General features: G+C 34.7%; 3 protein-coding genes across 5 annotated transcripts in view; 2 read left to right on the top strand and 1 right to left on the bottom strand.

Annotated features, from left to right (window-relative positions):
- Positions 1-315: 315 nt before the first annotated feature.
- Cds (CDP-diacylglycerol synthase) lies at positions 316-5,748 on the bottom strand. The gene is made up of 10 exons (XM_033469533.2): positions 5,466-5,748; positions 4,399-4,523; positions 4,199-4,295; positions 3,953-4,129; positions 3,243-3,445; positions 3,013-3,169; positions 2,789-2,941; positions 2,575-2,706; positions 2,378-2,512; positions 316-2,250 (listed from the first exon to the last, which is right to left on the bottom strand). The coding sequence occupies exons 1-10, from the start codon at positions 5,505-5,507 to the stop codon at positions 2,161-2,163; spliced, it is 1,311 nt and encodes a 436-aa protein (XP_033325424.2). The 5' UTR covers positions 5,508-5,748; the 3' UTR covers positions 316-2,160.
- A 618-nt stretch (positions 5,749-6,366) lies between these two features.
- On the top strand, positions 6,367-9,174 carry LOC117220066 (glucose-fructose oxidoreductase domain-containing protein 1). The gene is made up of 2 exons (XM_033469728.2): positions 6,367-7,427; positions 7,505-9,174. The coding sequence occupies exons 1-2, from the start codon at positions 6,941-6,943 to the stop codon at positions 8,176-8,178; spliced, it is 1,161 nt and encodes a 386-aa protein (XP_033325619.1). The 5' UTR covers positions 6,367-6,940; the 3' UTR covers positions 8,179-9,174.
- Positions 9,175-9,566: 392 nt separating this feature from the next.
- The window catches only part of Shab (Shaker cognate b), a 141,685-nt gene continuing 135,823 nt past the window's right edge, over positions 9,567-15,428 (top strand). The window contains exon 1 of one of the 3 annotated variants that reach the window (XM_076524906.1): positions 9,567-10,158. The gene's annotated coding sequence lies outside the window, so the exon portion shown is untranslated. Of the gene's footprint in view, positions 10,159-14,989; positions 15,267-15,428 lie in introns of those variants that run through there. The other 2 variants (XM_076524907.1, XM_033469724.2) reach the window with 2 other exon arrangements.

Here is a 15,428-nt window from a genome sequence, read left to right as displayed (position 1 = left end):
GAAACTTAGTTTTAAATTAAAAGAGAGAGACTGATAACTCTTCTTTATGTATAAAAAAAAAATAAATGTACAGAAAAAACAAGAAACGAATTGTGTATATGATCTCCAACTGCGTAGAATTAGTATTAATAATATAACATCTTTTTTTAAATATAAGTAATTGAGGAAATTACAGGTGAACTTCTGTAGTGAAATTTGCTTCTGTAATATTATATTTTATAGATAATGAAGGTATTATACTCTCCTTCTAAGTAAGCTGAAGAGGTAAAGAGAAGATTCTTATAAGAGTCTTTGATAAAAGTTAAACATCAAGAGTAACATTTACAAGAACTTCCTTTATTTTCTCTTGCTATTACATAATATATATTATCATATATTTACATTTAGGTCACCTTTATTTAAGGATCTACGGTTGTAATAATATATCTATTACATCATAAATCTTCCATCTAAACACGTATATTTTGTTATATGTCTCTATTAAATAAATATACTTACATTCATCTATTTATATATTACTGTTCTCTGTCATTCTATATACACATATATATTTAACATCATATTTTTAACATTGAAATACTTCTTAAGATATAAGCATTTGGTGACAAAGGAAAGCACAAATCTTTAATTTGGAATTAGGTACGTTGTGTAATTCGCTTCTACAGCATACATCAATCAACTTTATGAAACACATATAAAATTTCAATTGGAAATGTAATGTAATCACACGAAAATATTACTAGTTGTGCCAGATTGACATTCTCTCTCTTCTCTTTCTACAATTGTATAACATTCTCTTAAAGATTTGCTTACTTCTAAAAACAATTGGCACAATTTCAAGATCTAAGGGAATAGCTCGGAACAAAATATTTTATATTAATATTTTCAAATGTTCGTAAATATAGTAAAATTGATGAATCTTCTATTAAATATTTTAGACTATTTCATGACTTCATTTACTGATGTATGGAACAAAAATCGTTTGTAGTACCTAAATAAAAAAAGAACTACGAGCTCTAAATAAAAAAATAGTTACTGTGAAAAACAGTTACATTTCCATTTAACTATCTCATTCTTGTTTGTAATAAAATTAAAAATATATGGAAGTTACTTTCTTTCTTATTTCCGTCATTACAGTTGGTAGTTACAATTAAAACGTAGCAATGTTTTGAGTTGCACTGTTTAGAAACATACATTTGTTAAATTCGTAAGTACTATAATTGTTTATAAAATATGTGTACAATTATTTATTAGTATATACGAGAATACTATGTTCTGTGAAACTTTGATTATATTTTCGTAAAGATGCTACGTCGAATGTGTTAATCTCAAAATTAGTATTGTGTATAAGGAAAGCAAGATGACCTTCGTTCATTTTCTTATCCTCGTTAATTTATACACATTAATTACACATTCATAATGTGTAGATTATAGACAAGCTAAAGAAATACTCTTCACGTTCCTGTTGTACAATTAGAAATATTCTATAAAAAATATGGAGACTTGATGATTTTTCAAATAAATCTAGCTATTGTAAGTTATGTTTTGTTTAAAATATATGTATGAAATATATGGATTGTGAAAGAGATTCGCTTCTAAAACTATGGATCTTAAATGCACAATTAAGATTTAAAAATACATTGAGATCTGATTCAATTAGAGACGATCCGGTTTTGGACACATATTTATAAGAAATCGATTGATCTCATTGATAAATTTATCAATATTTTGTATTGTATAGAGAAAAAAACATGTACTTAAAAAATCCGTAAGAAATTGGAAGTTTTTCTTTTACAACACACAGTGTTTTCAACATTCTTTGGTTTACTTGATAAAAAAGAAATTCTCAATTGAATTTCTATCATCATCACAGCTTGACAAATATCTTTTCCTCGATAAAAAATGGACTGTTTGTTGCGGAATGCAAAAAAACTGCAAATGTTGCATGGCATGTTTCTTAATCTTCTAATTATAAAATAAACTTTACCGTTATAATTTAATATGAAGATACGATTAATATTGTTAATGCAATTTATACGAACATACATTGCACACAATATTCGAACAAATGTTAGAATTGTTAGAATTAGTCTTTTCTAACATTTTGTATTACTTAAAAATAAATTCTTATAATTAGATATCTCAATTGGTGGTGGAATATTAATATATATTTAATAAACCTCTGTTTTCTAGCGAATCCTTCAGCGTTTGGAATAACTGCAGTTGTTGTTCTGGTTTTAAGCTATATACCTGCATTGAATAGAAAAAAATAATTCATACTACAGTATTTACACATATACATACATAATAAACAAATAATAAAGAGCTGAGACAATAGCAGTACCAACTATTATAATACAAATTTGTAATATTTTACCTGTTGGAGAAGTTTTTGTGGTGAAGCAGTTCGAATAAATGAAGATATATAAACATTCACAAATGTTGCCATTAAATATTGACAATCGAATCTATCCATTATTCCTCCATGACCAGGGATAACATCTCCAAAATCCTATATGAAATGAAACGCATTTTATCACCTACAATGAAGTTTGTATTTAAAATAAAAAATACCTTAATTTTAAATGCCCTCTTAAAACCACTAGCAAAGAAGCCTCCAAATGGTCCGATTACAGAACTGAATATTGACATTGACAGCGAGTGAAGTAAGAATGGATACAATGTTATTGTAGATTTTCCACTAACCTGGAAAAGGAGAAATAGAACTTATTTAAGATGTTCTTACAAAATGCAGATTGCGTTTTGAATTTTCAAATGAATTGCCTACCACTTTCCATACAACTTGCAAACTGTTAGGCAAGGCATATTCCTGAGGTTGGAACAAACTGGATGGTTCACAATCAATAGTCATTCGTCCTAAAGCTTCACTGTATTCAATGGGACAGACAAAGTAGCGATACTGACACACGATATATGATATCTGAAATATTCTTTCTTTCATTTCTGTTCTCAAGAATGTAATTTAATTCGATAGAAATATTGATATATTACCACTAAACCGAGCACTACTGTTGAGAAACCACCACCTATAAAACCTTCCCAAGTCTTTTTTGGTGACAGTTTAATTAAAGGTGTTTTGCCAAAGAAGAAACCGAACATATAAGCCATTACATCATTTATTACTATCATACTAACTGGTACAATAAACCTGGACAAAAGAAACATAGTCATTAAAAAAATAATCCCAAGACAATATTAATTTATGTAAATAAATGACTTACCATATCAAGCCTTCAAAAATATTCGTAATTATCAGATAACTTTGTGTCACAACAATAAGTAGAGCAACATGCGTCCAAGCAAATAGGGAAAACTGTTTCATATAGTATTTCTTTACAAGTGATAATACAAACCATACGAAACCAACAATGTATAAGCAAAATGAAATAAAACGATGATAGGTAACAAGTACACGTAAATAGTCCTAAAACAATAAGAAAACTTATTATTAAAAATGTCTGAAATATTTAGAAAATTAAAAATGTGTAAAATGTCATGGATTCTAAATTTGTTTGTAGTATTTAATGCGGAAAATACTGCATTTCATATATAGATCGTATATAGATCTAATAGAAGCCTCAAAAAGTAGAACTGGAAGCCATATAAACTATATAAAGATAATACTCAAAGGTGACCATTGATTTTATGTCAATCCATATATGTGTTCATATATGGATCAAAACATGGTTCAAATTATATTTACACGATGAACCACCTATGAAACATGAACACCTCTATTATTTTTGTTGTTAGAAGATTGGTAAAAAATCTTTTTTATATTTTACATGACATAGTCACAAAGAAACTCCAAGGTTACAGTATTGGAATTGTTTAATGTAATTTCTTTAAATATGATATCCAATTAAATTATGACATTCATTATAACTCTAGTGCTAATATATGAAATATAAAATTATATGATAGTACTCACTGTTCGGTTAATAACCACAGCAAAATAATCCATTAAATTTTCGCCATAAAAGAAATAATTGGACGTAATTAGAAAATACCATGATAGAGATCTAAACCATGGTAAACCATGAATTCTATAGACAGCATAGCCAATATTAATAATTTCTTGGAAACATTTCACTTGTACAATCAGCGTCTATTAAAATATATGAAATATATAATATTATCTGATAAATGATTCAATTAAGAGAGAAAAAGAACTTACTGTAGCCATTAGTGCTAATGGTCCAATATAAATAATACCACAAAATCCAGCAATCATAAACAGTGTAAAAATACTTCTAATCACCCAATTTTTCCAGCTAAAATATTAAATAATTTTTTATATGTAAAAATATACATTGCAGTATTTAATCTGCACATATTATTCTCAAATAATTATGGAAGTACATAGGAGAATTTTACCGATCAGGTAAGCCGGAAAGAGCCGAATCCAGAATGTGAGGAGTATGATCTGTTCCTTGTGGGAGGGTTTTTGTCATCTCCTCCACTTCCAACTTTGCATCATCTTCAGATTCCACATCCTCCTTCTGTATAATATAATATTAATGTAGTTCATTAATATCATTATCGAGCACGAGTTTGAAAAATTAGAATATTAGATAAAAAGTATTAGATGTTATCAAATTGAAATAAAAAATGAATATCATAAACATTTAATTGTGATATTTAATTCATAGAAAAAATATAATTACTTGTACACATTATGATTTTGCATTTATCTCAATTAGCGTATAGATATAAGTTACATTAGAAAAGAAGATTAAAAAAAGAAGATAGCAGGAAATATATTTCTTCAGTAATACTTCCATCAGATTAAAAGTAAAAGAATGCAAATTCTAACAAACGTGAAAATTATATTCAAAATAACAGCATATGTATATATATATTCATTAACTATGACAATAGAACTAGCCATTTATAATTATTCTTATTACAAATAAAATATTAAAATTTATAGTAAGCATAATATTACTAATTACACAAACGTGTGTGTGTGTGTGTGTTTTTAAATTATGAATTATATATTTTTGAGTATAAAATACTAATTATATATATAAAAATTTTCATGTTTAGGATTTATTATGTATAAATATTATATCTTACAATTGAGGGAGTAAATATATATATACATATATGTTGTATAAATATTATCAATGAATTAATTAATGTAAAACTAACATTAAAAAAACATTTGATCCAAAAATATAATTATATAAAGAAAGTATTTATGATAAACACCGTATAGCTACAGACGCATTCCGACAGCTATATCATAAAAATAATATTAGCGACGGTGTGCATTAGCCGTAATGATTTATTGTTAGTAGCTGTCATAGTTGTCATTCAATTTAATACGTATATCATAAAGGACAAATTACAGTTAATGATACAGAGAGAAGCAAACAAACCAGCAAAAAGACAGTGACGCGAACTCAATGAGACTTGTAAAATAGAAAAAAGCTATTTACCTGATCGTCATTGACAATTATTCTCTTCCGAATTTCTGTCATGTTTTATTCGTTGAATGACTTTACGACACTTACACTTGAATAAAAAACTTAAAGTAAAAAATAGTAAAGTGACCCTTGGTTTATGTGGTTCACTTGCATATTTACATATTTAAATAATTAATTGAATACAACGGACGTGACAAACATCTATCATCTTTGCGCAATGCAAACTGACAGGTTAGCGCAGGGCGCAGAGTACGACCATCGTCGACGTTCGGTTTATTTCGAGTGCCTTCGGAAAATCAATGATAAAAAATGACTGACAAGTGAATGGAACTAACGACTCGTTCGCAATCTTAGAGCTTCTAACCCGCGTTGCTACTTCTTTAAGTTAACATCTCTGTCCTTTATATCGGCCTTTTGAAAGGAAGAGAACGAAGAGATGGCATATGAGAAATTGAAAACGTTAGAAAGCGCGGCGATATTTAAAACGCAATACATACAGTAGAAAACAGTGTCTATCAAATAAATAAATAAATATATATATATATACATATATACACACATATATACCTACATGTTTTTTAATAGAATATTATAACAAAAATTATTTTGATCGTGTATATATACCATGAGCTCAAAGTAAAACTTAGATACTTACATTTTTATATTTTATGAAGAGATTTGTAATGTAAACAAATATTTAAACAAAATATAGATCTTTTCATAAAGTACTGTTTAAATTCGTATAAATTTATCAAAAGCACAACTAAAATTTATTTACACTAAGTTTTATGAAATGTAAGATTTAAACACGTTGGAAATTAGCCTTAAATTTAGAACTCAGACAGTTGGTGACACTGTTACTGCAGGAAGATGGGAATTCTCAATTTATGTTGCAGCTACTATATTATATATGTTGGATAAATGTAGAAATTGTAGCGTCTGTTCCAAAAATGTTGTAACTCCTTCAATTGTTTTCTTCAGCGAAAATATTCTCTAGGGGTTTGTTGAGGAGTCATTAACGAAAACGCGGATCAATCAGAAACAAGTACAACTTGGAACAAAACTTGTACAGTAATGGTAATACGGTAATGGGATCTACTCCTGCACGCTTTTCTTACTTCCTACGTTGTCTCAGCATTGAATCATCAGCCAATCAGGGCAAAGAAATTTTTATACCTATTTTCATTAACGGAGCACGTTTCGGTCGGGGAGTCCTGCAAAACTTGTAGTATTACATACTGTACTTTCAATAGCTTCGTGAAACACTACCCGTACCGAACAAAATATAATATTGCATTCTTACTTGGTTATCGTATATATACATAGCTTTTGACAATGTTTTGTTTGTTATGTATACTAAAGATAACAATTAAAAAATACCGATAGAACAAATGCGAAAGTATTCTATAAAAGTATTAAAAGTATTACTTCGATCGAAAATATTAATATTTGATAAAACTAGCGAAGAGAAATTTTAAGAACTGAATATGACATTGCCTGGTATTGGAGTTTTTGGTACTGGAAGCATTGTAAGGATTATTATTCCATTTCTGAGAGAAAAGGGCTTTAGGATTGAAGCTATTTGGGGCCGCACATTAACAGAAGTATCTGAAGTTGCGACTGACCTAGATATACCATTTCATACTAGTCGAATAGATGATGTGCTGCTCAGGAAAGATGTTGATTTAATTTTTATTATGTGCTCACCCAGCTTACATGCACAGATTGCAGTGAAAGCTTTAGGCATAGGAAAACATGTTGTATGTGATAAACCCGCTGGGTTAAGTCAAAGTGAAGCCTTAAAAATGGTGCGAGCTGCACAGTATTACCCTTCTTTAATAAGTATTGTCAATCATAGTTTAAGATTCTTACCAGCTTTTGTTGACATGAAGAAGGCTTTAGAAGAGGGATATTTAGGTGGTGTTGTAACTGTTGTAGAAGTTAGAGTACATATGGGCAGCTTATTACACAATGGTTTGTACTTAAATGAATTATCTCTGTAAACAATATTCTGAACTTTCATACAATTATAATTTGGTATATTTTTGTAGGGTATGATTGGTTGTGCGACGATACAATGGGAGGAGGAATTTTAGCATTAGTAGGGAGTCATGTAATAGACTTAATCTTTCATTTGACTGGTCAACATGCCTCAAAAGTACATGCAGTAGTTCGTACTTTCACCCAAACTACAAAGCATATAAATGGAATAAGGCATGTGACATCACCAGACTTTTGTAGTTTTCAAATGGAATTGAGTGGTGGTACATTGGTAACAGCAACTTTAAGCAACCACTTGCAAGGTCAACTTTCTCAAGAGGTATTGATATGCGGAGGTGGTAATCATCTTCTTGCACGTGGTGGAGATTTATATGGCTATCGAAATGGGCAAGAAGAAATGTTATATCATGATACAGATGATCTGCAAGATATACCATTTCCTATTACCGATTCCATTCCAAGACCATATGTCAAGGGGCTAAGAAATATGATTTCTGCATTGAGGCAAGCTTTTCAATCTGTGGAAGATAAAAAAGGTTGGATAAAGGAACCAGTATTTTCTGCATCAACTTTTGAGGATGGCTTGTATGTTCAAGCAGTTATTGATGCACTGCGACAAAGTAATAAACGGCGGGAATGGGTAAAGGTTAATATTTTGACAGAAGAACCAGACCCAAATCCTTTGTTAAGCGCAGCTGTTAGAGCCACAGCTATTTCTATATAAAGTAAATAATGTACAAAGACTGGTTTAATTATACAGTTATGTTTAGTGTTACTAATCAGAAATCAGCTACAGAGAGAAATAATAATGACTAATTACAACTTTTACTAAAAAGGTAGCTCTATATACAAATTAATATCTATTATTAAATCTAGATTAACTATTTATTTATTTCATTGGAGATACTAAAAATATGGAAATCATATTGTAAATATGTGTACAAATACATATGAAATAAACAAATTTTTCAATTTGTTTAGAATCATATAATTCACATTAACAAAACGATACATACATCATGAAAATATTTATTTATATATCGAGAAAACTATTTATGTCTGAAAATACAAAGAAATATATGTATCACTGTAAATAAAATTTTTTATATTTATATTTAACGTTATCTTATTAATCCATTATTATTAATTTATTGCACATTAATTTATTTCATGTAAAATGTGTATAATAATGAATTATATTTAAATAGTTAAATAAAGTAACACATAAGCAAATTGATTCAAAAAGTTGCAATTATTTAATAAAATTGAGAATGGATTTTTGAAGATCCCGATATTTCTGGTAGACACCTTGTAGCGTCTTCTGGTATCTTCTTCTGATATATCACCTGATCATAACAAAAATAGAAATTTTTTAAATAATAAACTACGACGACAATGTTTTTGATATTTATTACATGTCCGAGGTTATTGCTTTATTACAGAACATACAAGCCATTACAAGTTCAACAGAAGTCTATACATGTACTATAATAATTAAATTGTTCATCAAGAAATCAATTTTGGTCTATCTGACAAAATTTAAACACTTCTGACTTTCTACTTCCTTAACTTCATCGCCGGATGGCGCCACCATTTACGTCTAATTTAATTGAATCATATATTTATCATATATTTAATACTTTATATAGTTTTCATTTGATTTTCTTATATAACAAATTTGTAGTAAAATAAAATAAACAATGTTTAATTCGTAAAGTTAGACACTATCGTATTGTTGTCATCATATAATAATATTCAAATAAATAAAGCGTATGTCTCTGTTAGAAAGGTTTCCATAAAAATGTTGTAAAAGTGTAGACATAACTTAAAACCGAAAAGAGCTGATCGAAAAAAGCGACATACGTCAATGTAATGTTTTATTTTTCATTAATTATTCTCGTTCCATTGCTGCTCGAACAAATACCGAACACAAATCAATGAAAAGTTGATTAAAATAAAGTCTATGGTTTTCGTTAGGTATTCGCGCGTCCTGCGCATCCGGGAGCCGGCTGTGCGCACGCGCAAATTTTATACAGATTCAAAATTGATATCGAGCTATCGGTTCGCGAAAAGAGGAAAGCGAGTGGCATAGATGGAGGTCAAGTTTTCATCTCACGCGCGATAGACAGGGTAGCTTTACAGTAATTCCCCACGCAGGCGCATATCTGGCTGTAGTCCAAACAATACCTCTGTTCGCTGTCGTGGGCCAGCTATAACAGTAGTACAATTCGTATCGCCATCGCTACCGGATATACGATCGGCGATGTTACCAGTTACCATCTGTTGTTACCACTGCCGCTTCGAACGACTCGAACGTGAAATAAAAATGCTGTTCACCGACTTTCAACTCCGGTGTTAAACTATCCCACGGCTCGAACTGTGCGCTATACTCGATTTCAAATTGCCACGGAGTTTCGCTGAGAAAATGTTGAACCACTTCGGAACCGTTCTCCTCTCGCGTTGCATCTAAGCTGAGACTATGCTACATTGTCCATCTCCTAATCGATAGACGCGTGAACGTCGATTGCAGCGCTTGGTGTGGAACAAGTGGTAGTACGGTGCCCTCGTCACTGTTCGTCACCGATCGTCACTACTCGTCACGGTGCATTATTCGTCGCCTGTAGCCACGACAAGATGCGGTGCTACATCGTGGTGCACAACGTCTTGTCTTCTCGGACGAATGGTGACCGTGCATAAAGCAGAGGTAAGTCGTTGAGAAAAAAATTGCGTGTGACCGTTGGTACGTTTCTACTGGCTTACATCTATTTCCGTATAGTAGCCTGCTTCGTTATAGCACGGTGCCGGCACGCGTCAAATACTGTCCCCGAATAACGCGGGTACAGACACAGATATGTTGAACCACTCAGCTGCTCGCTCTTGAATCTGTCAAAAATACACGGGTCCACACGTTGCTCGAAATTTCACTGAAGAATTTCCTCTGTGTTGACTAAACGCTATACCGCTACGTTTCACCGTTCCACGATCACAATTATTACATTATCCATTCAACAAATTCGGGATTCTGTACGAACTTCTGTAATCGTTTACAATACAGGTAATCGATTACTCTAGATTGCCATATACACAATGTTTGTTACCACTTCACGTGCAATACTCTGGACAAACAATACTCTACACAAATCGTGCAATAATCTACTATCAATGAACTAAGATGTATAAATCACTTTCGGATCGGTCAGAGTCAAAACCATCTAACGGGCACATCTCAGATACGGTGTACAGGATCCGCGAAAAGATCAAAATCTACGAAGATAAGATTCATTAAAGAAAATGAAAAAAATAAGGTCTCCAGATCGGTCTGGGATCAATTCTACGGCTTAGGAAAACAGAAGTTACCGAACAAAAGAACGATCAAGAAGATTGTGCATTACGTCAGGGAAGGGGAGAAGTGAGGTTGTGGGTGCTAGGTTAAATACATTAGTACCTAACACCTTCGAACATTGTGACGCTATCCTGGCCAAGGCACGCATTGTTTAAGTCATGGAAATAATATTTAAGAAAGTAGAACACTATAGAATGCGAAGCGTGTCAACGATCGTTGAACAGGTAGCAGTTTTTCGTTTCACTTTTATAAGTTTCCGGGAACGTGTCGATGGCAATGTGTGCAACGGTAAGACAATAATTGGATAAAAGAGATGTAAAGGTTCGGGCTTGTCGCAGCTTGGCGAGAGCGCGCATATTCGATCCTGAAATGCAGGGGCCGTAAAATAGCCTTAGGTTACTACTGCCTGGTAAGGCTCATCATCCATCTTTACTACTGTCGCCCGTTGATGGTACGAACAAATGATCCCCGTTGGAGAGTCGAATAGGTTCCTTGTGCGTGGCTTCACGAATCGTAACGGTCGGTGTGCTTTCCCAAATTCACGGTTGAATTCTTGCGGCACCAACAAATTTGGACCCGGACGATCGTTTATTAAAAGCGAAGTACTCGAAACTGGCGTGTCTTACGACACTTCGTGAATATTTTCGCTAGCCATAGAACGCGGCGTATTGACGCGCAGCCAAGATCCAGACCCTGATGCAGCGGACAACAATGCTCGGACAACAAGCGTTTAAATAATACACATTCGAATCGCACGCTCGTCAACAGTGCGTTTCTCGTTGAGGACACCGTTGCCAACATAACCTATCGGTCGGTGACGAGCGCCGATCGAAACGGGGTCCGAACAATAACCAGGCATAATAATTCAATCGATAACGAGACCATCGAGTATTACCGAGTAACCCTGGGATCCGAAGGGGAGAAACCAGTCTGGAATTATGCCACGTATAAATGCCATGCGGTGACATTTAAGCAGATAGCTCTTTAAAAGTCACGTGAACAGGAAGTCAACGTTTGGCAACCCTGTCTTTGTAGAGCGAGCGAGCGAGAAAGAGAGAGAGAGAGAGAGAGAGAGAGAGAGAGAGAGAGAGAGAGAGAGAGAGGGAGAGACGATTTTTGCAACATTCCTGTGTTCGACCGGAATTCGGCTTAGTTGGATTTTGTCGGAAATCGTAGCTTCTCGAACGGTTCCTCTCGAGAAAGATCTGTCTCTTTGGAAAACTATGTTGCACACAAGGAAACTAGGGCAAGATAGCTCCCCAGGAACAGGGTACACTGTTCTATGAAAGTATCGTGATCTTCTTCGAAACTAAGAAATACTATAAACGATTTCAGTCAGGTTTCCCTCCGTTTTCTGCATTCAAAGATAGAATTTTCTATTGTAGGGCGAAGTAGGGACACGCAACAATCGTGTACGAATGTCGAAATAGTTCGGACCAGAGAAATGATCGGACCTCAAGAGGAAAAAAAAAACGGCCGCCTTCCGTCAGAGAAAGAACAATCGGTGAAAGGAAGACGGTGCCGGCACCAAATCTGTATCTTCTGTAGCCGTATATGGCCCCAGAATTCGCAGAAGAGTAGCCACCGGTGTTTAGAATGTCAAGATTGGACCGACGCACACACACACACACACACACACACACACACACACACACACACACACACACGCCGGAGTTGATGACAGGGATACAAACATCGCTTACGTCTGTGGCGCGTGTAAATAGTTGCACCCCGTCTTGTCCCATATGCGTGGGGGACACCGTTCTTGCGTCTAAACCGATTCTCTTTGTACTTTGTATGTTCGACTTCGACAGGAGAGAGATTGCGACTTTAACAGTTTTACATGTACACTATACTCGAGCGTTATTTATAAACATGTTATCAATAAGTACGATGATTTGTAATGATTTGTTTTCTTCACGTCCTCCTTCATCCCAGCGGTGTTTAACGGTCGGACTCGGTATTTAAAGCCGACGATGTTAAACATAACCGACGTGTCTTCTTTGATTCGTACAAGACACGAACTATATTTTTCAATTGTTTCGGGTAGGATAGTTCGAAATCACTAGTACGCTCGTGTGCGGTGGTAAAACTTCTTTATTTCCGCGGACTGTGTCTCAGGACGAGTCGCGATGCAGCGAACGAGTCTGCTTTTTCCTTTCGCCGTTTGCCCTGGTAAAATTCTTGAACAACCCTGATTGGTCAACCCCGCGCGTTGGGCCTTTCCAATCAGCGTTGCTCATTTTGTCCTTTTTACCGCCTGCCCCTTACGCTCTTTGCGTATTTTCGGGATGGCGTGGTAATCGTAGGGGATGATGAGTTGTACGTGAGACAACGTGTGGAACTTCTCCTCCGGGTCACCCGCGACGGACCACATGGCCTTTGGGTCGCTGGGTCCGCTTCGAGTACCCTTCGGAAACTCTCCTAATTTATGACGGTCTTTTTAGCTATTGAGGAATTTCTGAAAAAACTCTATTGCAAACATGTGCTGTCAAGGTTTGGGACTTGTCATCTCAAAAATAGCTTCTTCGAAGGATAGTTATAAATTACGCTGGCCGTTTGCACGAGGACTGAAGATCCTATAGTGCGCACGACTGGTCGCTACAATTGTTTGCCTCCGGCTGAACGCTTTCGCCAGGGGTGTATTCGGCGAACGAAAGTTTAAGTAAGATCGTTGGAGAGGGGACCGGAAGCGCGCAAGCACTGCGAGACGGTTCTTGATTTTGTTCAGTTTCGATGAGCTGAGAGGTCTCGTGTGTGATTTGAACGGGTTCGGCGGGCAGCGTGTTAACGTTCGTTTCTATTCATCTGGAGCGTTGTTCGGAGGGAAACACAGAGACGGTCACTGGAAAAGATCGGAACGTTCCGATCGGTCAATTAAGTATTAAGTTAGCCTACACACTAATTTAAAAGAAAACACGTTTAAGTTTCTCATGCTTATTGTTTGAAAGTAATGTCTAAAGTACATATTTACATTATAAATAGGAATGTAAAGTACATTACATTCTTATTTCTACAAGTTCGACTACAGAATTCGTAAATTCGCATCGACTGCAAATTCCATGTAACAAAATGTTTCGTAACCTTATTATTGAAAGAGATATTTAAGTGGAAACGTTTAGGTGGACCGCTCTGTACAAAAAAGATACGAACGAAAACCGAAAGTAGCACACACATTTTAATTTGAAATGTACAAGAAAATACCAAGGCCTAATATCAGGCCTAATCTCATTTGTCATTTAAAGGGAGGGAAACACAGAGAGACGGTCACTGGAAAAGATCGGAACGTTCCGATCGGTCAATTAAGTATTAAGTTAGCCTACACACTAATTTAAAAGAAAACACGTTTAAGTTTCTCATGCTTATTGTTTGAAAGTAATGTCTAAAGTACATATTTACATTATAAATAAGGATGTAAAGTACATTACATTTTTATTTCTACAAGTTCGACTACAGAATTCGTAAATTCTCATCGACTGCAAATTCCATGTAACAAAATGTTTCGAAACCTTATTATTGAAAGAGATATTTAAGTGGAAACGTTTAGGTGGACCGCTCTGTACAAAAAAGATACGAACGAAAACCGAAGGTAGCACACACATTTTAATTTGAAATGTACAAGAAAATACCATGGCCTAATATCAGGCCTAATCTCATTTGTCATTTAAAGGGAGGGAAACACAGAGACGGGTCACTGGAAAAGATCGGAACGTTCCGATCGGCCAATTAAGTATTAAGTTAGCCTACACACTAATTTAGAAGAAAACACGTTTAAGTTTCTCATGCTTATTGTTTGAAAGTAATGTCTAAAGTACATATTCACATTATAAATAGGAATGTAAAGTACATTACATTCTTATTTCTACAAATTCGACTACAGAATTCGTAAATTCTCATCGACTGCAAATTCCATGTAACAAAATGTTTCGTAACCTTATTATTGAAAGAGATATTTAAGTGGAAACGTTTAGGTGGACCGCTCTGTACAAAAAAGATACGAACGAAAACCGAAGGTAGCACATACATTTTAATTTGAAATGTACAAGAAAATACCAAGGCCTAATATCAGGCCTAATCTCATTTGTCATTTAAAGGGAGGGAAACACAGAGACGGTCACTGGAAAAGATCGGAACGTTCCGTTTCGCGCAGTTGCTTCCGCCCACGCGGATCGATCTGCGCATAGTAGATACTGAACCGTACGCGAGCACGGTCCTCCAGAGGAGAGCAGGTGTCCGGGAAAGCTCGTGGAAAATCGCGTTCGGTGCGTCTTCCGTTCGCTATCTTACGGAGGTGACATGTGACAGCGAACTGTATTTGCGACACGCCGACTGGCTGGGTCACCGTGGCCGGAATGAGATCGATCCTTCTCCCATCTCGCTCGTCGCCCTCTTCGTGCGAGCGAACACCCGTTTATTCGCCGATAGGGTGCTATCCAGATGGGCTACCGCGTGCGTTTACGTTGCTATCGGTACGTACGAGTATACTTAGATCGCAAGAAACGCGGACCGGAAGTGCGGAAGGTACATGTGCTCTTGACGAACTTTTCTGTACACGTTCTGTGCATCCTGCAGCTGTCCTTTCTTTATCGTTAATTTGAAGTTGTGACATGTAGTTGTGAGACAACATCCAA

The sequence above is a fragment of the Megalopta genalis genome, chromosome 10 (assembly GCF_051020955.1).
Source record: "Megalopta genalis isolate 19385.01 chromosome 10, iyMegGena1_principal, whole genome shotgun sequence".
In the NCBI taxonomy this organism is placed as follows: domain Eukaryota; kingdom Metazoa; phylum Arthropoda; class Insecta; order Hymenoptera; family Halictidae; genus Megalopta; species Megalopta genalis.
The sequence above is the reverse complement of the archived record's forward strand: the minus strand, read 5'-3'. Positions and strand labels throughout refer to the sequence as shown.